Here is a 23267-nt window from a genome sequence, read left to right on the forward strand (position 1 = left end):
CCACATTGGGCATGCTAATACCAGGAAGGTTGCAGAAAGCCAGAAAGCAGCTCAGTTCAAGAATAAGTTGAAGAGTTCAGCCTCCAGGGTTTTGGGTCTGTTTTTGTACATACCAGTGACATGCATTATGTGGTTGTGCCTAAGTTTCCCCATTTACAAAAACAGACAATGATATTTCCTTGTTTTAAGATCCATGCCCCAGAACACTGGAAAGACTAGCTGTAAGGGAAGATCAAAATCCTACTCAGGATTAGAGAACCTTAAACAAAAAACCACTGTATCATTCAGGTTACAATATTTGATCCAAAATAACAGACAATAAAACATGAGAGAAGTAAAAACATCTCACATTTAAATCTTTTTACTATATGGAAAAGTTTCCAGGCAACACAATAACTAAAATTACTGGGTCTAAAAACAGACAGTAGACTGAACTTTTGCTAAATGGGACTTTATGCACGACAAATTGATTGCAATTAATCCATCACTCCTCTGTATAGCCCAGCACTTTAACAACCTTGAAACAGTAATTCTTCAAAGGGTCTCATGATTTCCTGATAATCTGCTGCAGCCCATTATTAATGGCTTCATTCACTCTCAGGTTCTCCTTACAACAGAAAGTTTATTAGCACTACAAATGAATCTATTTTGTCAACAATTTACTCCAGCTGAGGTACCAGACCTGATACTCTCCTTCCTCACTGTTTTTTATATAGACTGGGCTTCTCTTTGCTGGGTTTGTTCCTCCAGTTCCTTCACAGGAAGCAACACAGCCTGAATGCTTTAACAAGGGCTTTTGGAGAGGAAAGAAGGTGTTATAAATCATCACTAACTTAGAAGTTAATTTTTAATGGGTTACATTTTATTTGCTTCAGTTGAACACCATTATTTACAGACACAAGTTAATAAAACACATCACAAAACAATAAAATTTCAACAGCTAATATTTATAGGTGCATAGTTCATGCTCAGTTACTTTTTTTGTATGTATAATACATACACATATATATATAAAGCTCTCACAATAAGTCATCTCTGCACAGAAAGAATAGTCATAGGAAACAAATAAAAATTGTATCATAAACAATATCAAATTACTGACAGCCTATCAACAAAACATGTACAGAGTTAGAAATAAGCAGTAGACACTTAGGTGTTTTTATTTAATATTTTCTTTTTCAACTTTTAAACTTGAAGCCACAATATCCACAGCACAACAATGACCCTGCCAACCAGCTTTCATTTCAGCAGGAGGGAAATGCTGAAACAAGGTGGATGCAGTCACAGATACTCCAATCATTGCTGATGGAAGACTTCAAAATACACCGTAAAAACTGTAAAAAAATTTTACGACTGGGCACATTGGAACTCAGCACTTGTACAGGATGGGACGTCTTTAGTAGTTAGTAGATTTCAGGAGAGATAAAGGAAGGAAAGGACTCTCATGCTTCAGGTTCATAGTCTTGATACTCTTCCTAATGAGGAGAGCAGAAATCAGTGCTACTAGTATTTTAGATAAATACATCCTACTTTCACTGCTTGTTCTAGTCCTAGTGGATTCAATGCCAAAATATTATGGCTTTTCATGTGATCGGGATCTTGCAAGCCATTTATTATTATTTTGTTACATCTTCCGGATACTGTACCTGACAAGCTGTGGTATTTACAGGAGAATTAGGCTTTTACAGTGGTTAACATGTCATTCAGTTGATGTTGCCAGGAACTCACGAAGCCACCCATGGCAATTCACTTGGAGAGCGAGGAGGACTGCCTCTGGGCTGAACAGCACACCAGGTGCTGCAGATACTCATACCAGTCAGTAAATCATTTAAACGTGTGTTTAACTATGGGTATGTGAGCAGCTCCCAAAATTTCAGTGATATTCAAGGTGTTAGTGATCAAGTGTGACTTTAAGTCTTTTACTGGATCATGGCCTAAATGTTTTATACCTCTCATTTTCAGCCTAATTATCTGCACTACTGTAAAACTGCCACTCCAACTACCAATGCATCATGCCAGACATTGTAGTAATATTTTAGATAGCAGGTTCATGAAAACCAAAATAATTTACTCCCATAATTGCATTAACTTTAGAGTATAATAAAGAATTATTGTGTTTTACAAAGCATGATGCTTTGATAAATGGCCAAGCTATTAAAACAATCTCTGAAGATGCTGGTTTTCCCATATTACCTATCAAACACAAGAAAAAGATACAAATTTACTGTGGATTGCTCAGAAACCCAGGCACAAGTGTTTTGAAACACACACAATACTTTCCTGTTAAACTTCTTTACTATCAAGAGAGCAATGGATTTTCTGATTCCCAGCACTACACCTCTGGGAGATCTTGGCCAAAAGAGACTGCGCTTCTGCTGTGCCCTTGCAGCCCACAGCACCAGCCTGTGCCAGGCTAATGGAACTCGAGCATGCAGCCCCCTCCTGTGCCCTCCTCCTACGCCCTCCTCCTACGTGCAGTCACAGCGAATGCCACAACAGATTTACCTCTGGAGGCATTTCGTAAGCCTCATTCTCAGGATCCACAGGAACATCTGTGTTATTCACCATTCCCTCCTGCAGGAAACCTTCTTCATTCTACATTTAAAACAGGGAAAGAAAAGTGACAGACTGTAACTGCTTGCCTTGTCATTTATGCCAAAGTGTGCCTTTCCTCCCCTTCAGTAACTATTGTGACCACGCTGATTTATACCAGTTGCCAATCTAGACAGAAATGCACTAAAAAACAATTACAGACACTCAGGAAGAAATTCACTTAAAAAAAACCCTGCAGGCTGGTAGCTTAGACAGAAATACAAAATTAAGTAAGTCACAAACCAGACTAATGAGGTAATTCTTCAGAGTCTGCAATTTACAGGATAGTGATGCTAAAGCTCTTACTTCAGACTTTAAAAGGTCCAGTATGAAGATATCTGGTCCCATTGTGTCTCAGTGGAGCCAGATATGGTTTTTGCTTTAGAAGTAAACAGTATAGTCTGTGTGGAATCAATGCCTACTATTCTGCCAAGTTCCCTCCATGCACGTGCCTGCTATCAGTTAACACCCTGTGCTACTCTATGGTATAAATAACATGGACAAATTCCAAAAGTCAAGGGACACCAATGAATAAGGTTGCCAATATCTTTATTTAGGCCTGTGTCTTCCAGAAGAACTAATAATTTTGGGTGTTCAACATGACAGGTAACTTTTCAAGCATGAAATTATCAGAAAAAAACAGGCCCAATTACAGTTCTGCCCCGGCTTACACTTGAGCTAAGATTATTTGATGTGCAATATTTAATCACCCTAGTTTCTAAACAAATTTTTAGGAGTATTTATGCCTATTTACTTTTATGAGAAGTAGCATCAATCCCTACCAGCTTTGACTGAAATAACTAAATAGTGTGCACGTGATACAAGTTTTAAAGCTGTTATTGTGCACTTGATCTAACATATCAACTCTAAGGACCTACAGCTCTAGTCTACTGCTCTCCTGTTTAATCCAAAATATAATTTAATTTCTGCTTCCCCCTATCATTAAAGAACAGCTTTGGCTAACAATTGGTACATCAAGTAAAACTGTGCCCAAAATCAGTCTTGAGGCTGCACGAGGAAGAAAGCATGCAGCTTAACATTATCTGTAGTGGGAAAACAGATGGCAAATGAAACTGCCAGGACCATTAGTAATGATGAAGAAAAAGATTTGCCAGCCGAATTTCAAAGAAGAGCTTCAAAGCTCGTATGCTGTTTGTTTGTTAGGAACCTCTGCCATGGGTCTGGACTGTCTATCAGGATTATAGAGGCACAATGCCTAAAAAAGGGCTGAATTTATCATCTTCCCAAGTTCCTTCGGTGAGTTCGGGATGGAGATTCCTCTACAGCTTCAAATAAAACAATCAGCAGCACTAGTGAAATACAGCATCAACCACAACACCAATATTTTTTTCAAATGAAGCAAATCATAAGCCATACCAAACCATCAAGGGAAATCTTTGCCTAGGAAAGGCTTATCACCTTCATCCAGCTGCAAACGGTAACACAAACACCACCTTTCATGTTGATGTCACTGCAGTTCAGATGAGAATGACATTACTCAAGGTCACATTTGTTATGTTTAAATGTATCACATAGGTGACCACATCATTTTTAATGGTGGCTTTCTCTCCTTCTGAGGTACTGTCCCCCCAAAGTTAGGATATCACAAAAGTAAACAACCACCCCCAGTAACACAGAGCCATCTAAGGTACACCTTACATCATTATTTACCTCCTCTAAAACAAAGAAATGCGATTTTATGTTCTCATGATTAATAATTCCATATCCTAATTCAGTTATGGAAGAGGAAAAACACCCAACAGACCAATTCTTGTCTTAGTATGAAAGACATATTTTCCTCTTGAAGCTGCCACCTCTATTCTTAAACCATACAGAAGGGCATTTCCAGAGGGAAAGTTTTTTATTAGAAGATCTGAAAAGGTAAACAAAAGCTTCTCAGGGGCGAAGTCAGTTTTTAAGTGGGGAGCATGAGCTCTTTTGCAGGGAAAACACTTTAAAAAGGGAAAATTACAACTCAACAGTGAACAAGGTGTTAAAAGAATGGCAAGGTGAAGACCTCTTTTTGTCCCCTGAGGATTCCCATAAGAAAAAGCAAATGCCCACCTATATCTTGGTTTGAAGCATGGTCAGTCTGGGTAAGACTTGTATTTCCACTTCTCCAGAGAGTCTTGTGCTCTCAGACCCCCTGTTACGGAAAGCAAGCTTCTGCGGCTAGCCAGAGCAGAGCACACCACGCCACACTGCTGTTCCCAAGTACCAATAGTGGTGTCAGTTTGTGCTATCAGCACTCCTGCCTGCCTTGCCAAAGCTTCACAACTATCAGACTTGTACAGCCCAAGACCTACATGCTGTCAGGCTACCTTGCAAGCCCACCCACACCTTCCCTGGGAATGAACAGCTACGGCATACGCCTCCCTCCCAAAGCATGCTGTGCTCTCATTTTGTTGAGCAACTCATGTCACTTTATAAACAAAGAGGAGACAGTGTCCCATCATTGTAAAGTGGTACATTTGCATGACCCTGGGGGCCAGTTCTGACTCAAGGAACAGGTACAAAATAACTGGTATACAAGAGTGGCAAAAATAAGATGTGAAGTAGAACTTACTTGCTGCAATGGCTTAAAAATTTTGACTCTTCTTCCTTTACTATGGGAATGAATCCTCCTCAGCTATGTGCATGACAGTGTGAAATGACCCACTTCTGCAATAAAATAGTAATCAAACTAATTAAAAAGTCTTCCTGAAGACCTGGCCCTGTTGAAATTATAGAGTATTTGCCAAAACTTCAGGCCTATTCCTTTTAACAGGAAACGTCACCAAATGGGTTTCTCTTATTTCAGTGTTTTTGGTGAAAATCACACCCCATTCTTTCCCTTCACCCTCTTTCCCACCGTATAACACTCTTGGGTGAAGGGGAGAGACTGTTTAAGATCCCGTACACATGGAACAGAGACCAAGTGATCTGCTTATGGTACCACACCTATGTCAGCACCATGTGGTGAAATGGTCACCTTCAGGAGTGTGCATTCAGCCCTCTCGGTGACGTGTCTTTGAATGCCAAGTTACCGTCATCAGAAATAAATTATTTTATCTCAAGTCATGGACGAAAGCAACGTCAAAAGGAAGTACAGTAATTTTAATTTAGCAGCTGATCTAGCCATTATAATTTACTATCTCTCTGGCTAGTAACACATTTTTTCTTTCCATTATGAATGCTGAAGGAGTCCCACAGTCATGTATATTCTCATGATTACTGGAGACTATTTCCTTCTGGAGTGATTCCATATTCTGCGATAAATAAACCAAGCTACCAAAGTGTCAGCTCTTAAAACATTTATACTGGCAAGAGGAGATCACCCTGGAAGTCACTTCCACTAATCACAGAGGTCAGAAGGCACCTCCGGAGATCATTAGTCCAACCTCCCAGCTCAGCGCAGGGTCACCTACAGCAGGTTGCTCAGGGCCATGCCTGGTTGGGTTTTGACCATCCCCACAGATGGAGACACCACAATCTTGCTGGATAACCTGGTCCAGTGTTTGACTACTCGCACAGTGAAAAAGCATTTCCTTACATTTAAATGGAGTTTCCTGCATTTTATTTAGTGCCCACTGCCTCCTGCTATTTCACTGGCCACCGCTGAAGAGTCTGGTTCAGTCTCCCTTATCATCACCGCATCAGGTATTTATACACATTGATAAGCTCCCCTCATAAACTTTCACATTCATGTTGTTTCACACTTTCTGATTTTCTGTCTGTTCTTGAGACCTCTGAAATTTCCCATGCAGATATTGTGGGAGGATTTTTTCCTCTGGTAGAAAGCTCTACTGTCCACAATCAATTATATACATAAAAATAAGGTGAGACTTGCCTCAAACACCTAACAAATTAATGTAACATAAGAAGTCATAATTAATTTCAACAAAATTAATTATTATAAAATCAACAAGCATTGGTCACAACACATCACTTGCCTGTCTGTTATTGAGTGTTTTATAATTATTGACTAGCTGTGAACCAAGGTAAGAGGCGCTATGGAAAAAGCAGTGAATTAGAACAGGGGAAAAGCTGGTTTACAAGGTAATTTTGGTACACCTCTTTTGTAAAGACCTTTAAAGTCCCTTTTGGAATGTCCTTTGAGACCTACAATGAAATGTTCTATGCAAAGCATTTTTTAAGATAGTCCAGTTTGTTGTACACACATACCAGCTGGTACATGGGGGAGCTTGAAATAAAAATAAGAATGTAAAAAAATAAAAATAAAAAAATCACATCCAATAGCATTATTACCTTGAAAAATTACCATGTACTATTAGATTAGAGCAAGGGTAGTATTGCCCTATACTGTACTTCTGAGCCCTGTGCACACCAAGGACAGAACTGGCAGAGATGTGGGATGTGGTGTTTGGTGAACAAGCCCAAACAATGCTTTCCCGACTCAGCAATGGAAAGGACAGTCCCATCAGGGAATTTGATATTCCCCGAGCTCTTCAACTGATCCAAGTAGCTCGTCCGGAGAAGCAGCCATGCCTGCTTCCTGCCTGCCTGACTGCCATGGTCACGTACATCTTTGTGAGCCCGGATACTAAGTCTAGTCCAGTACTAGTGAATTATTGAATTTGCTGTTGTCACAGTCTGGATAATTGTACTACTAATCCGTCTTTATTACCACACCATTATTTAGAGATAAATTGTTTATCCCTAAAGCTATTGGTCTAGCACCTGTTATCACACCCCAAACCTATAACTCAGCAGGGCTGCCTTAAGCCCTTACACCTGGTAACTGAATATCCCTCCAGCCTGACTAAACCCATTTAAATTTGATATTATGCACCCTGTAAGAACTTTCTTCAGGAATTGTCAGTCATTATATGGTGGAGCTTAAAGAATTTTGGGATTCCTTTTGTATACTGAGTGCAGCTGTCCAAATTCACCTCTTGCTACAAGCTGAATAGCAATTTGCTGTGCCAATGGGCTTAAAATTCCCCTTTGAAAAGAAAATAATTTGTATTCTTTTTTCTCCACCAAATATCAGGGTACTTAGGGGCTAGATATTGGACTTAAGTGAACAAATAACTGTGTCTTCCATTTGGTAACTTATTTTTCGCAGGTATTTTGACTGTAAAGTCTAACTTACGTGATGGGAGAAAAACCCCTTGAACAAAACAGCAATTTCCCAACAACTTGCAAACCAAAGATAAGCTAAGATGGCCTCAATTTATTTACTATCCTAGTCCTAAGGTATTAAATAAATGGTGCTGACTGGTTATAACTGAGTTGCCAGGTTAGCTTAGCATGCTCTAAAGCCCCTGCTCACTCATTGCCATAGTCAGTGCCTCCAAGCCTTGGCTGCGAATGACAAAGCATTAGCTGCAATCTAGTGGTTTTACTCCGGAGATACAGAGAGGAGACATATCTGTGCACTAGTTAGAAGTAAGCTGTTTTAATTATCCCTAAGCTAAACACCTAGGTGAAGGAAATGATGAGAAAGCATTATGCGTGAAGGAAACTAGATGTTCAGTGCACAACTCATTTAGAGTACCAATAATGAAATGAGACTACGGCCCTCCTTCTCCTTAAATGGTGAGTGGAAGTGAAAAAGAGACATTTAATTAAACAAATAAATGTCAGTACGATAGCACAGTTCCAATGAAAGGCTAACATAGTGCCTGCTAGTGCTACAGGCTGCATTTTGATTCATGTTTTTATGCCCTTCAGTTAGCAATGACAAAAGTGAAAAGGATAAAGACTGAGGCCTACAGAGAGAGGAACGAACATGAAGACTGTCTAAGCGTCTGTGGTTACAGGTCCCTCTTGGTGTCTATAAATAGCTGGAAATACTTGCTGTTTACAGAAATTTATGAACTGTTGTAAATTCCTAGAAAAACAAATTTCAGTACAACATAGATTGTGTATATTTTTGTTTCTTTCCTTTAAAATTCCCCATTTAGTATTACTTGTAAAGATGAGACTCAACTCAGTTCAGAGTACAACAGGAACATTTCTGTGAGCAATCAACTTTCCTCAAACTCAGATTCATGTTTTACATTAACCAGGCTGGTGAAGTACTAACTAGAGCTGCTGGTATGTTTTTTGTTGATAAATGGATGTGGATTACATGGGGAACCCACCTATTGCCCAGGTCAGACCAGCAGGTCATACCAGTTCTAAAGTGGTGGACATGTGCATTAATTACACGTGACTTAAAATAACAGGTTGCCTAGGGGCTGAGAGAATGTGCCATCAGTAACGCATGTAAATGCACACAGAACACACAGTCCTTTCAGCTTCACCCTTTTCAGCTTCCCAAATCTATGGTGACATTGAAAACTCCACAGGCAGGGAAAGAAAAAGCTAGAGCTTATCATTTAGAAAGACTGAATTTATAATTGCAAAATAGTGGGAATGATATATGCTAACTAAACATCACATCAGGGGCAGGTGGTCACAGCTGTGCCTCACTTGACATTCTCCTGAACAAGGTAGAGCAGCATAGGTCAATAAAAATATTTTAGGGTAATTGATCTGCTTAAACAATATCCACTATCAACACAGTGATTTACATTCTCAAAATTGAAGTTTCAGAGTGCAGTTTCACAGAAATCTTGAGCCCAGTAATACCACTATTTTCAATAAGGGTTTGGAAGAAGGACTAGGGACTGCACTTACCTGTATGCTCAGTCTTACACATTAAGAAGGAACAATAAACAGCCTGAGTTTATTTTTGTTATTCTTACTACATAATTCAAAGATACCATGACAAAGCTGAATACGTGACTGAAATAAATAAGATGCAGCTCAATAGGAAAAGGTGTTAATATGCTGCACTTAGGCACTCACCAAATCAAAGAGGAAGGACAAACAGAACACAGAAAAGAATTACAAAGTCAAAGAATAATATAAGCCAGCAATGCCATGTTACTGCAAAAAAGGCAAGCCATTCTCTCATGTATTAACAAGGCCTGTGAGGTAATCTACTTGGTCTAATCCAGCCCAAGGGTGCCTTCTCCTTAATATAGAATTCAGCCTACACTTTGCTGGGGATGTTGGGATATCCCAAAAGGAATACAGCAGGAATGATCACATCCTAGAACAGAGAGAAAAGATGAAGGAACCTGTCAGGAAAGCATAAGTGAACTAGGTTTATATGATCCTAAAGGAATCGCCTTAATCATAAGTCTTTAAGAACAGCCTAGCCCTACATCTGTCAGGACCTCCATGGCATTAGCTAATCCCATCTGTCCCCCTGCAGCAATGGAGGATTCTCCAATCTGTATGAACCCATCACCAAGAACGACCTCCAAGTATGATACCTGAGCTTTGTCTTCATTAAATAAAACTAGAACATAATGATATATGATCTTGACTGATCACATTAACTAAGACAATGGTACACATCAGCTTTGCAGTCAGCACAGAAATGAGCAACATTGTTCGGATTTGGCTCCATTAAGTGAGTAAAGATTATTTTAAACAGCATGGTCCCAGTCAAAGCTGCAAAGTTATTTTACCATATTTTATTGAAAACTGTTTGAATATCATAATCACAACAGTACATAAATTTTCAGTGCAGATAAACTCCAGAAGAAGTTATTTTATAGACTCCATGAGTATATATTCTCTTCCCTAAGAGACAAAATTAAAGGACAAAAATGAGCTCCCTCTAAAAGAATTCTCCACTCACGCAAACAGTTCATTCAATGCTGCATTATCTAAAACAGCAATCTCTAAACCATAGTTATTTCTCCTAGTCTTAGAAAAAGTCCCCTACACAGAACTGCAGGACCAGCCACCCTCTAGCATCATGAACAGCATGAGTTCCCACCCTGTTACACATAGCCCCAGAGACAGCACACATTTCAGTTCTGTACCCCATCTTGTGTGAGTGCATTCACAAAGCAATAAAGTAACTTCACTCATTCCCAAGGAAGTTTTTAAAGAAAGAGAAAGAGATCTCTAAAGGTAGTGGAAAGAGGGTAGGATTTTCTTCCTTTTGCTTTTCTGTAGAGTATGAGTGGATAAGCTAATGCAATCAGCATTGACTCATTTGCTTTTACTCTCCAGCACACTGAGCTGTGGGCTGACAGGAGAGTTAGTGGCAGCATGGTCACCTTCAAAGGCTGTAATTGATTGACAGGACATGCTGTTAGTGAAGTTGTTACCCTTCAGTTATTATCAGTGAGCAACTCTCTAAAGCGTTGCTTTAATTCCAACCTATTACAACACTTTATGTAGCCAGGGAATTTTAAAATATGTTTCTTCTAAGGAAAAACCCAGCAGCTGCACTGAAAAACACCTGCAACAATTATTTGAACTATAAAGGTTTCAGGAGCATTTCTTGCAGTTGTGATCTATTCAGCAGCAGATCAAACACTACAAAAGACTAGAGAGTCAGCCTGCATTTTAAAATTCATATTCCTGAAGTATCCCTCTTCATCTAGAAGCAAGTATACAACTATTCAGAGCTTTCACTCGCATTGGGAAAGATTACTTCACAGTCCAGTGGCGTGAAATACAAACATCTCTTCTGCTTATTCTTCTCCTGTAGAAGAAGAAATAATTCTTTTTAACTAAGTGGAAAGAATTATTTAGTAAAGATTACTTAGCAAGGTGTAGAAGGTGAGGACACTCTGAAAGGACTAGTACCTAAATATATAATACTTGAGTATCTGCATTTTCTTTCCCTCCTCACCCAGCACTGTTACTGTTATCTTTGCTTTTCATTTCTGGCTTGGATGAGGGAAAGCATCAGACTGAAGTCTGCTATCTTCTACACTGCATGTGAGTGGAGTTCAAAGCAAAACAGCCTTTCCCAGGCCAAATTCTGCTCTTATCTATGTCAATATAAGCCTGGTGTAACTCTTCACCTTACTAAGCCATTTTTGTACTCATACCTGTACCTCTGAGAGCAGCCCGTCTTTATGATCCTCTTTTCAGACATCTGCTGCTGTTCCAAAAGGGATACATATCATAAAAATCTTCACCACTTCTTCATATGTAGAAAATCATAAGAGTGCAAGTTTGGGTGGCCTTGAGGAGCCACCTAAGTCACACCTCTGCTTTAAGGCAGGTTCAGCTTTCCCTAAATGATTCCCAACAGATGTCTTTGAAAAGCCACCTTAAAAGCCTCCAGTGACAAAAATTGCACAGCATCCCCAGGCAATCTATTCCTGCACTTAATTACTGTTACCATTAGCATCTTTCTTGGTGTCTAACCTCGATCTCCCTCACTACCATTTAGCACCAGTATTTCTAGTCCTATTCTCAGTGGACACAGTCCTCTTGCTCTCTGTCGCAAGGCTTTGATGCTGGAAAAACTGCTACCCTGACTCATTTCAGTCTTCCCTGGACTAAGCCAGCTCGTTCAGTCCACCAATGCAGTTAGGAAAAACCTGTTGAGCATCCACTACTCCATATCTCTGGTGCTCAATTTGTGAGAGCTGCACACAAGGTAAGTCTTGCTACAGCCGGGATGTGGCTGCTTGGCGTTTGGAGCAGAGTCAAGTAAGGCAGAGATGCTGCTCATCAGGCTGATAGAGGAAAAGGAGGGTAAGGCCCAGTGGTGTCTAACATCAGAAAACTACCAGAACCAGTGTGGGCTGATGATCTCCTCAGCCATAAATGGAGCTTCAAAGGGGAATTGTTAACTGCACCATTTTTACCAGAAAGAGCCTTCTATTAATAAACTCTGTCAAACCATCTGACATTAAAATGCAGAGCTGCTTTTAAAGGATCAAAGAAGTATAGAATGTTAGTTGTCAGAATTGTTAGAATGACACATTCCCTCTGGTCCTTTTCTATTATTAATCACAGTAGCTCCCCAAACTTCACCTGCTAAGCAGGGGTCTGGCCTCTGCACCCGGGAATGCACTGGAGTCACAGCAAAACAATCACCATAAACTGCTACAATTCACAAGAAGCAGTTGGTCCCACAGCCACAAGGAGCGTAATGAAAGGGAAATATTGTCCTCTTCTCCACATCTGCTTTTTTGACTTGAGAGAAGGGACTCCACTCATACTCCAGCCACTGCTGTATTAATATTTAAGCATACGAGAGGAAAAAATTATGCATACACACCACAGAGGTAGCACACAAAAAAGTAGTTGAGGTAAAGCATTCATTCTGTTCACTACATCCAGAACACCAGGTAAAACCACATTTCTGTCAGGAAGTTTTGTGTGAAGTACTGCTTAGCAGCTGCACTCATTACACCCTCTACTTTGGGGATAAATAGGAAAAACAAAACCAAACCACTTTTCTTCAAATTCACAGCATAAGTCAGCTACGTGTCATTTACAGAAGTTCAGATGAAGTTGTAGAAGAATAATTTCATGCATGTCATGCCAATGAGAATGATTATCAAAGCTTATTCTATAGAGACGAGGGTACTCAGTTAAAACAGAGGAGGAATTGAGAGAACACATGTGGCAACTCTATTACAGTCACTACAGTTCTTTCTCCTACAAGCCACATTCGCAGTTTCTGCAGTGGACATTGATATGCTGCCCAGAGCAATACAACATCTTCAGCATTTATGTTCTCACTATGATGGAGCTCTTTTATATTTTCAATACTTGGGATGATGCAAAAAGACTGGCAGGATGAGTCCATGCTTCAGAAAAAGATGCGCATTTATGAAATGATTCCCTGTAGTTTGAAAACAACACAAAAACCTATCTGCTACCAGACATAAAGATGTTTCTCTATATGTGCTGCTTGGTGAACATTCAGATAAGAATGAGAGCCAGATCTTGAGAATCATCCATTCAGATCTGAACACAAAACAACTCACTCGCATGATTGTCACAGCCAGATGCCCAAGTGTTTGCAAATGCTTGAGCAATATCAGTTAGACACCCAGCTGGTGAATTTATGTTCAAATGCCATTTTAGAAATGAGCCATACTAGAAAATACTTATGTGGAATATGCGGCTAAATGTAGTTTGCCATGAACAAACAAACTAAATTAAATTCAGCAGTATGCTATATTTGTCTTTTAATCATGATTTCCAAATCATTTTGTTTCAGTTATCTAATGATAAGTATTTGTGCATTCCCATCATAGGGGTACTTCAATGGCTGTCATTAAAGTATGATAATTTTTGTAGTGGTTTAGCATAAAGCCAGTTGATGTGTTTACTATTTCATAATAATTATTGTTCAACAAGCAGATTCAATGAGAAACCATACTACTGAAAATAGCAGTGGTTTCTGTTATACATGTGTATCATTTCTGTAAGAGCAGGCAACAAACCAACTGGGTCTTATTCTCTGGTTTACTTGCCCATCTGCCAAGAATTATCCAAGAAAGGCAGTGGCATTGGAAATTGCAACAGCTACTGCTCTAACATTATTAATCTCTTTCCTATACTTGCAACATTCCAAACATATACATACAAAGAGTGGATGCTTAGAGGGCTACATTTACCTAAACAGGAGACACTTCTGCCAGGATGTGCCTTGGACCATCTAGCATCTAGCTCAAAAAGCTATTTACAGAATAATAGCTAGTACCACAAATATTCAGAAGCATTTTTCTGAATAGATTCTTGCAGAAAAGGAATTCAACACATTCTTTGCAACAGTGACAACAAATGTATACCATATGTAAGCAATCTGATAAAAGACGCTTAGAATAACATTACTAGTGAAAGCTTAAAAGCTGATCTACTTGAACTTGAATTATTTTTACACATTTAAATTCATATAAGCCCTCATTCAGCAAAAGATTTTCAAGCATACACTAAAGCGAGTAGTTAGGTCCATGGAAGTCAAAGCCTTTACATAGATTTAATACTAAAAAACCACTGTAGTGAATCAAGAACTAACTTCAGAAATCTCAAGTGTTTCAAGCATCAGAGAACAAACTACTTAATATAAGGTATGACATCTTTTAAATCTGATGCAAACCATTTTTATCCAGTGAAATAGACAGACTCAGCATTTATCCACTGTAGCGTTCGCTACATATCAAGGTGCCACGATTAGATCACTGGTCGGCCCGAACCAGGGAAAGAGACAGATAACACACACAGTGTGAGCGCCAACTTCCCCCTTTTATTGCGCAGTTAATTCCTTTTATACTAACAAGGGTAGGCGGGATTACAGATACGTCATAAGGCTGTAACTAACCCTCAGTCTTTCCATGACATTGCGAGATCTTCTGAATGCCGAACCCTACAATCCACCTGTAATTTCTCAAATTAAGTCAGTAACAAGACAGCTCTTCTACTGTACCCTCAATGCAATAGGAGCATTAAGATTCTGTCCTGGTTTCAGCTGGGATAGAATTAACTGTCTTCCTAGTAGTTGGTACAGTGCTATGTTTTGAGTTCAGTATGTGAAGAATGCTGATAACACTGATGTTTTCAGTTGTTGCTCAGTAGTGTTTAGACTATAGTCAAGGATTTTTCAGCTTCTCATGCCCAGCCAGGGCACCTGACCCAAACTGGCCAACAGTGTATTCCATACCATGTGACGTCCCATCTAGTTTAGGAACTAGGAAGGGGGGGGGGCAGGGTTTTTGGCCGCTCGGGGACGGGCTGGGTGTCGGTCGGCGGGTGGTGAGCAATTGCCCTGCGCATCATTTGTACATTTCAATCCTTTTATTACTACTGCTGTCATTTTGTTAGTGTTATCATTATCATTATTAGTTTCCTCTTTTCTGTTCTATTAAACCGTTCTTATCTCAACCCAGGAGTTTTACTTCTTTTCCTGATTTTCTCCCCCATCCCACTGGGGGGGGGGGGAGTGAGTGAGCGGCTGCGTGGTGCTTAGTTGCTGGCTGGGGTTAAACCACGACAGATTCACATATAAAGGGACAACATTCAAGCAAAGTGTGTTCCTAATACGTGTTCCAATAACTGTGGAAACCAAGATTTACGTAAGTCAAAGCAAACTTTGGAGACAATATTCCCCCAATGACTATTCACTGCAGAAACAGAACCCCTTCAGCACTGAAGTTATTTTATTTTTATATATACTGCTGATGATTACCCTAAGCAAAAGAAAACCGCTCCAGTACTTTGTGTTGTGTGGGTGATGCTTCCATGTCCCAATTGAGTTAGGCCCAATGTTTATAGCAGGGGTGAAGCATTCTAAATTAGCTTGTATCAGCACAATGACTCAATGATCACTGCGCAAGTGGGAGAACTTCAAGCATTTGACATTGCTCCTCATATTCTTGCTGTCACAAATGCAAATGTTACAGAATTTAAACGCATTTTTATCTTGTCATTCTCAAATCCTAAAAGGGACCTTTGATCATTCATCAGCCTGTTAAATATTTAGCAGTCAGGAAGAAAAGATTTTTTTCCTTCTGTGTTTGTTTAACATGTGGATACAATGTATCACCGTTTGACCATTTCTCCAGCAAAAAAAAAATCCTCAAATTAAAAATTGATCTGTCTTCTAAACTTTAATGAAAAAAGAAGATGGAATTAATATAAATAGAAGATGGGGTTGTGAACCCCACAGGCTACACAATCTGTATGCACAGAACATATGTACATCTTGGTGGCTTCTATGAAATAAATTTTAATTACTGTGTCCCCTTTCAAAGCTAAGTACCTTGTAAATAGTGGCTGGAGACACGCTCAAGTCATTGAACACAGAATTAACACTACCCTCTTCAAAGGTGTAGGACACCAGTTCTGCGGGCACCAATACCCTAAAGCACTTGAACGTGTTAATCCCATTGAAGTGCATGTGACTGTTTTTCATCATAATATAAATCACACACTATGAGGATATGTGTCTCTTTAACCGACGAGCTTTAAAATTAAACACCTGGAGGCACTGAGATATAACCAGCCCTGTTGCTCAGGCTTGCCTAAGGAGGGATGGCTCCTTCATCCTTCCACCACAAACCCTCTGCTGTGCTTGTTAGCATGTCTGTTATATTAATGACTCATCTACATCGTAAAGCACCAGTTCAGACTTTTCATTAATCACCTTAGCACGCTGGCTTCAGCAGTTTGCTCAGAGTTCCCGCTCTATGAATAATTCAGGCTTCAGCATTACAAACACAGGGAAGGAGTTTGTGGGCCAGGCCCTGCACTTCAGCAATGACTTTGTAACTTCACAGAAAATACCCTATGGTTGGAATCCTTTTTTTTTTGAGCCCAGTGTTGAGTATCTCCTGGATATTTGTTACCAGCCAAAATACTGCCTTCAAAATGTGATTGTTAAATTGCATGGGTGGCCAGGCGATCACTGCTGGTACATTCTCAGTGATGCGCTTGTACAGAGAATTAGTCATGTACCACAGCCCAGCCTATCTTTCCTGTAGAAAAAGCACTGACTAGTTTGTTCAACAGTATGAAAAACCTAGAGTAAATAATGAACGCACTGTACTGCAAATTGATTTATTGTTCAAGGGAAGAAAAAAAAAATCTCCCTCAAAATATTCTGCAAAAGATGCTGTATGTTTTATGAGAATGAGAAAGCCACTGAGGAGAGCTGCAGGTTGCAGAGAGGAGCGTTGACTTTTGATGGACTATTGCCACTTTCTCCCGCATCCCAGCCACCACTAGATTAGATTCACAGCTCCTTCTTTACATCCCTTTCAATTTCAATAAACTGTTTCTTAGTTATTTCTAAAACTACTATATTTTATTCCATTTGACAAATGACCTTTTTTTATTAACGCCAACTACAAAGTAACTTGGCCTCATACTCTAGATTAAAACAGGTTTTGCACAAATAAACACCAGGGCAAAGTGCACTGTTAGCAAAAACTAACAATGTGTAACTGATATAAATTTATGTCCACCCATTGATTAGCCCATCAATTTGTTCTCTGATAGAACTTCAAAACTGCTGTCAATCATGCAGACAACCCAAGAGGCTTTATCACAGAGACTAGCAGACTAACTCTCCCTTCTAACTTCTTACATCAATAAGTGTACCATTTGATACAGAGATTAGAACTCAGACACAGTAGCACAAGAAACTTGACAGATACGTAAGTGACACATCAATGCTGTACCACTCCTTGACATAGCACTTTCTTAAAATACATATTTTCTAGGTATCTAGAACCACATATTCAGCAGGTGTATATCAGAGCAGTTGTGCTGACTTTGGACCCCATGATTGATCACTTATCTACCATGATAGACTGCTTATCTACCAAGACTGTAATTTACCCCAAATCATTGCAACTCTAAAAGCAAAATTCATTAAGGCTACAAATCTTCTTGGAGAAGCTTTTATACAGTTCGAACACTCAGATGTAAAATTTAATTAACTGGAATATAAAACACTGATACAATTTCAGAGGAAGACTGGTCACTAATACCATCACAGTGTCATTTGAATTCTCCCAGTACATACACATTAAAGAGCTGAGATGGTCCTGATTAGGAATAACTATTCAACTACACTGTGTGAAGGCAGATAATTTTGGTAGGGACTTAGTTCTGAATGGTCTCACTTGTTCTTCTGAAAGACAGAAGCTGCTCCACAGCAGTTGATGGAGATTTGGTTGTACAAAAAGCAAAATTAAATTTATTAGCTAGTTTATACAGTGAACTTAGCAATGGAAAATGACACAAAACCCCAGAACACTATTAACATAAACCCCAAAGTTCACATTAATGAATACACAGATGTCCATGAAAAAAAAAAAAGGTAAGTATTTTCTTAATATTATAAAGCTGATGAACTTCTCCAATGTTGAAGGAAAAGTAACTTCAAGTAATAGAAGTTTAATGACGAGAGTGATCCTAGGAGAGAAAACACACTCATTTTATCTATCTGTGAGGGCTCATACTGCAGCTGTTCATAACTTCCTGGGCTTTACCCTGTGAAAAATAATCATGTGGAAACCTAGTTTTCCCCTTCTCAGTAACCACAGCTGAAACAGTTATTTGGATATTAGGTTTTGGGCTTGTGTGGCCTAGTGGCAATTCCTTATTTTTGTCTTCTTGTGTCACATTGTTCTGGTTTCTGCTGGGATAGAGTTCACTTTCTTCCTAGCAGCTGGTATAGTGCTATGTTTTGGATTCAGTATGAGAAGAATGTTGATAACACTGATGTTTTCAGTTGTTGCCAAGTAATGCTTAGACTAAGTCATGGATTTTCCAGCTTCTCATGCCCAGCCGGCAATAAGGCTGGAGGGGCACAAGAGGTTGGGAGGGGGCACAGCCAGGACAGTTGACCCAAACTGGCCAAAGGGGTATTCCATACCATGTGATGTCATGTCTAGTATATAAACTGGGGGGAGTTGGCCTGGAGGGATTGCTGCTCAGGAACTAATTGACTGTCAGTCAGCAGGTGGTAAGCAATTGCATTGTGCATCACTTGTTTTGTATATTTCAATTCTTTTATTATTATTATTATTGTCATTTTATTATTGTTATTATCACTATTAGTTTCTTCCTTTCTGTTCTATTAAACTGTTCTTATCTCAACCCATGAGTTTTTTTTCCAATTCTCTCCCCCATCCCACTGGGTGGGGGGCTAGTGAGTGAGTGGCTGCTGCATGGTGCTTAATTGCTGGCTGGGGTTAAAATACAACACACATCCATCGTAACTGCTTTTCATTGAGACAGTTTGAAATGGTTGTATTTTATTTTATTTTGTTTTAAGTCTGGTGAGCAATTTCCACCTCCAGATTATAAACCTGAGCTTTTAAAGTGCTAATTCTTATCTGAGAAGTTTCAGAGCTGTGCTGGTTTTGGCTGGGATAAAGTTAAATTTCTTCATAGCAGCTAGTATGGGGCTATGTTCTGGGTTTGCGCTGAAAACAGTGTTGATAATGCAGAGCATGTTTTTGTTACTCATGTGCAGTGCTTGCACAGAGCCAAGGCCCTTTCTGCTTCTCACCCCACCCCACCAGTGAGGAGGCTGGGGGGGCACAAGAAGTTGGGAGGGGACACAGCTGGGACAGCTGACCCCGACTGACCCAAGGGATGTCCCAGACCATATGACGTCATGCTCAGCAGATAAAGCTGGAGGAAGAAGGAGGAAGGGGGGGACGTTCGGAGTGATGGCGTTCATCTTCCCAAGTAACGGTTACATGTGATGGAGCCCTGCTTTCCTGGAGATGGCTGAACACCTGCCTGCCAGTGGGAAGCGGTGAATGAATTCCTTGTTTTGCTTTGCTTGTGTGCACAGCTTTTGCTTTACCATTAAACTGTCTTTATCTCAACCATGAGTTTTCTCACTTTTACTCTTCCAATTCTCTCCCCTATCCTGCTGGGGGGGAGTCAACATGCAGCTGTGTGGGGCTTAGGTTCCGGCTGGGGTTAAGCCACAACAAGAGCGTAAATTCAGAGGAAAAGAAAATGCTATAGTGATATACATCTGTTTGGGAGGGATGCAGATTTGGTAACAATGGGCCACAAAAAAATAGGTGTCATTGAGCATGTGGTCCAAAACCTTGCAGAAAAATTTTCTTGAACCACAAATATTTTCTCAGATATTTCTAACTTCCATTAATACTCCCTCATTTTGCTTCCTTCATACAGTCAAGGCAGAATGTTTGCAGCTTTATCTGAAAGCTTTACAGCACCAATTGATTTGGGAACACAGCTGTCACTCTGCAATGAGCAACTAGCAATGTCTAATATCAGGAATATTTCCCTGTGGTGTGACAGGCAAGAAAAATGGAAATATGTGACATTCTGAATATATAGAAATAATAATAATATTAAAAAAATCAACAAAGTAACCCAGACATCAACTGAAAAAGCTTGTTTGTATCTTTTGGGGCACCAGTTCCTAGAGAGTTGGTTAACTTCAGCTCAAGTGGTCTGCTTCAGCCAAGCCAAAGGCACAGATCTCCACACAGAGCTCTCTCCACAACGGAAGGGGAGCTTTGTGGCTCTCTGTGGCTGCCAGGTTGAACCCACAAAAGCCTACAGCACCACTAGAAGTGGATGTACCAGGCTAAGTGGGTAATTCCCTAGCACTTGTGTCTTGGAAACACCACTCTTAATTTCCTTCCACAGGACAAGTGTCCGTGGCTCGCCTAAAGAAAGCATTCATTCCTCCTCTTGCCTTCCTAAATAAATACCTTTCTGGCACAGATGTGGCTGAGCACAGAAAACAACCTACTTTTATACGTGCTACATATGAGTGATACATTTTGCTGTCAGACAACAGCCTGAGACCTGAGCTCATCGCAGCGAGTGGCAGCCCACAGCTGTCAAAACTCCCAGCCCAGCTGAGCTCACGTCTCAGGTGGCTTTGCTTTTCTGCCTGAAACACATTTTGTTTCCCTTTCTGCCTTTTTTTTTTTACACTTTAGGATCACAAACGCGAACCCAGCAGCCATGTGTTGCCTGCCCCTCAAAGTCACAGCTCCTCTGGCAGACGGCCCCTCAGTGAGGACCTCGCCATCCCCATCTCACTGTGCTTTTCACCTTGGGTAAGAGCAGTCCTCCAAGGCCAGTCAGGACTGACCTGTTACAGTGAACAGTCCGCTGCCATTACATGGGAAGATGTCCTGGCCCAGGGGGCCAGACCTTTGGAAGTGATGAAGCTTCTCTCCTCCATGTCCCCAAAGTACCACCTACCCTGCTCCAAGCCCTATGGTCGCTGCTGGATGGCTGTCAGCACAACTCCTCCAGCATGCCAGCCTGGTAGTTGAAGACTACCAAAATGCAGTACTGACCAAATCAGCAATATCACTCAACACTCCAGCTTGGGGAACATTGATGCTGCTGCTCTACCACTTCAATTCTACATTTTAGCTGACCCTGAGACTTGAAATCTCGGTAAACTATCCAGTAGCTGTTTAAGTGTCCCAGCACAGTAAGAGTACTTATCAAAACACTAAAGGAGCTTTCCAGTTCAAATAAAACAACTTTTTATCCCCTTTCACAATACATTGCTTTAGTCATGGCAATCTGACACTGCTCAACAGCCCATATTTAACCAATTGCAAATTAAAAGTTGTCTTTCTACATGGGAGTTTAACAAAGTAATTAACTCTAGCTGCTGAGCTTGCCAAAATGCCAAATGAACTCACCCTGCAGAAAGGAAATCCCAGACTGAGTTTCCACTGGAAAATTTTGCTGGATTAATTGTACATACCAGGATCATGAATCCAGTGTGTCTTTATCGATATGTCTATACCAGCACCAACTCTCGTAATGCAGTTTTTCCACCAGTATAGCATACTCTGAAAAATTTCCTTAAACTAAAACTTTTTTTTTTTTTTACTATAAAAGCTGTGTTGACATTTGGGATGAAGTTCCTCAGAGAGCTATACCAGTACCTCTCTGACTTCTAAATATAATCTTTCCTCAGACATCTATCACAACCTCTCATGGTACACACAGAATCTGTTCAAGCTTTCCATATTCAGTGCCAGTTTTAACTCTGCGTTTGCCAGGTTGGGGATAGTATAGATCTGCCAGCACTTCTCTGACATTTCTTTCCTTTCCCATAATTATTAGGCTGCGTAGTTAGTAGTTTTCTCCCAGTGCCACATGACTGCTGAGAAAAAACCTATTTCGAAGTCTGTAAAGTTCACAAGCAAAAACCGCCCTTTGATGCTTGCTCTTTACAAACTGCACAGCAGGAACCGGCTCCCAGTCTCTCCCCTGGGCAACGTGCTTCCCGGACTGCTTCTTGAGGTTCACTTGAAGTGTGGAGTTACGAGCTTTGTACTGCTACAAAGCCAAATAATCCTAGAGGCTTGCCATGGTTTTGAAGTCATAGGCATGCCATGTTTACTTACAATTTCTGTTTTCTTCAGGAAGTTTTGGAGGGAAAAGTTGAAAATAAAATGCTCACTGCTGATACAAAGCAGTGCCTTCCGAGCTCAAACAAATCTTTGTAGACACGCAGAGACGCTTTAGGTACCATGCTGTGACATTACCAGATGTGACCATAACACAGTTTCTGCATTCAAAAAATTATGATTATTCTCACTTTTTTTTCTTGTGAGAGAAGGAAAAGGTTAAAATTCAGGTAATGTTCTTTAAAGGGCTACATTAGAGATACTATGATAAGCAAAGGATTCAAAAAATCATGAAACACCACCTGCTCTCCATCTTTTAAAGTCTATCAGCATTGCCAGTGTTGCCAACATTAGTCACCCTCCTCATGATATTGGGTGTTTTTTCTTATGCTCTCAGCTCCCATAATCAATATTACACAATTGCTTTTTGTTTAAAAAAAATAATAAATTCCAATCCACCTGATGCCTGAGAAAACTAGTGCAAGCCAGAAGCTCAGAAAAGCGAGTTAAAACTATTTAGACATGTGGACTGGTAAAATTTATTATTATATTAAGTATACTCCAGGGACTATTTTTCAAAGTATCTCAGCTTCCACAGGAGCACCAAAGGGATAATCAGACTTAAGGTCCAGGGTAGCATATTGAATCTCTCAAAAATCTGGTTTTACCTATGACAACAGAACATTTGAAAAATCCTGTTGCAAGTGCCATTTTTACATTGGCATAGCTCTTGACAGAGAAAACAATTGAACTCTCTGCCTTTGGAAGCCAGGCAATGCTCAAACACTGAACCACACATCAATCACAAGTCTCATTCCCTCTTCATCCAAGCACAGCCCGCGTTAGCATCTAGGAGAAAGGAGTGAAAGCTCTGCCTCTCCTGCCAACTTTACACTATCAGTACATGCTACTCAGCTGCTTCACATGGTTTTTATTTTTATATAAAGTGAGGAAGGTTTTTGCTATTCTGAAACAGAAAGTATGTCACAACTACTGCCTGCTGACACCAGGGCGCAGCTC

At 40.1% G+C, this 23267-nt stretch overlaps 2 protein-coding genes across 4 annotated transcripts in view; one reads left to right on the forward strand and one right to left on the reverse strand.

The window, feature by feature from the left end:
* LOC142032208 (uncharacterized) overlaps positions 1-23267 on the forward strand; it is a 185060-nt gene that overhangs the window by 98084 nt on the left and 63709 nt on the right. The window lies entirely within an intron of this gene.
* SNCA (synuclein alpha) overlaps positions 927-23267 on the reverse strand; it is a 71096-nt gene continuing 48755 nt past the window's right edge. For all 3 annotated transcript variants that reach the window (XM_075045224.1, XM_075046831.1, XM_075046011.1), the window contains exons 5-6: positions 2506-2595; positions 927-1475 (exon numbers count right to left, since the gene is read on the reverse strand). In XM_075045224.1, the coding sequence (XP_074901325.1) occupies positions 1443-1475; positions 2506-2595 (123 nt within the window). In that variant the 3' untranslated portion in view covers positions 927-1442. The remainder of the gene's footprint in view (positions 1476-2505; positions 2596-23267) is intronic.

This window comes from Buteo buteo, chromosome 1 (genome assembly GCF_964188355.1).
Source record: "Buteo buteo chromosome 1, bButBut1.hap1.1, whole genome shotgun sequence".
Taxonomy (NCBI): domain Eukaryota; kingdom Metazoa; phylum Chordata; class Aves; order Accipitriformes; family Accipitridae; genus Buteo; species Buteo buteo.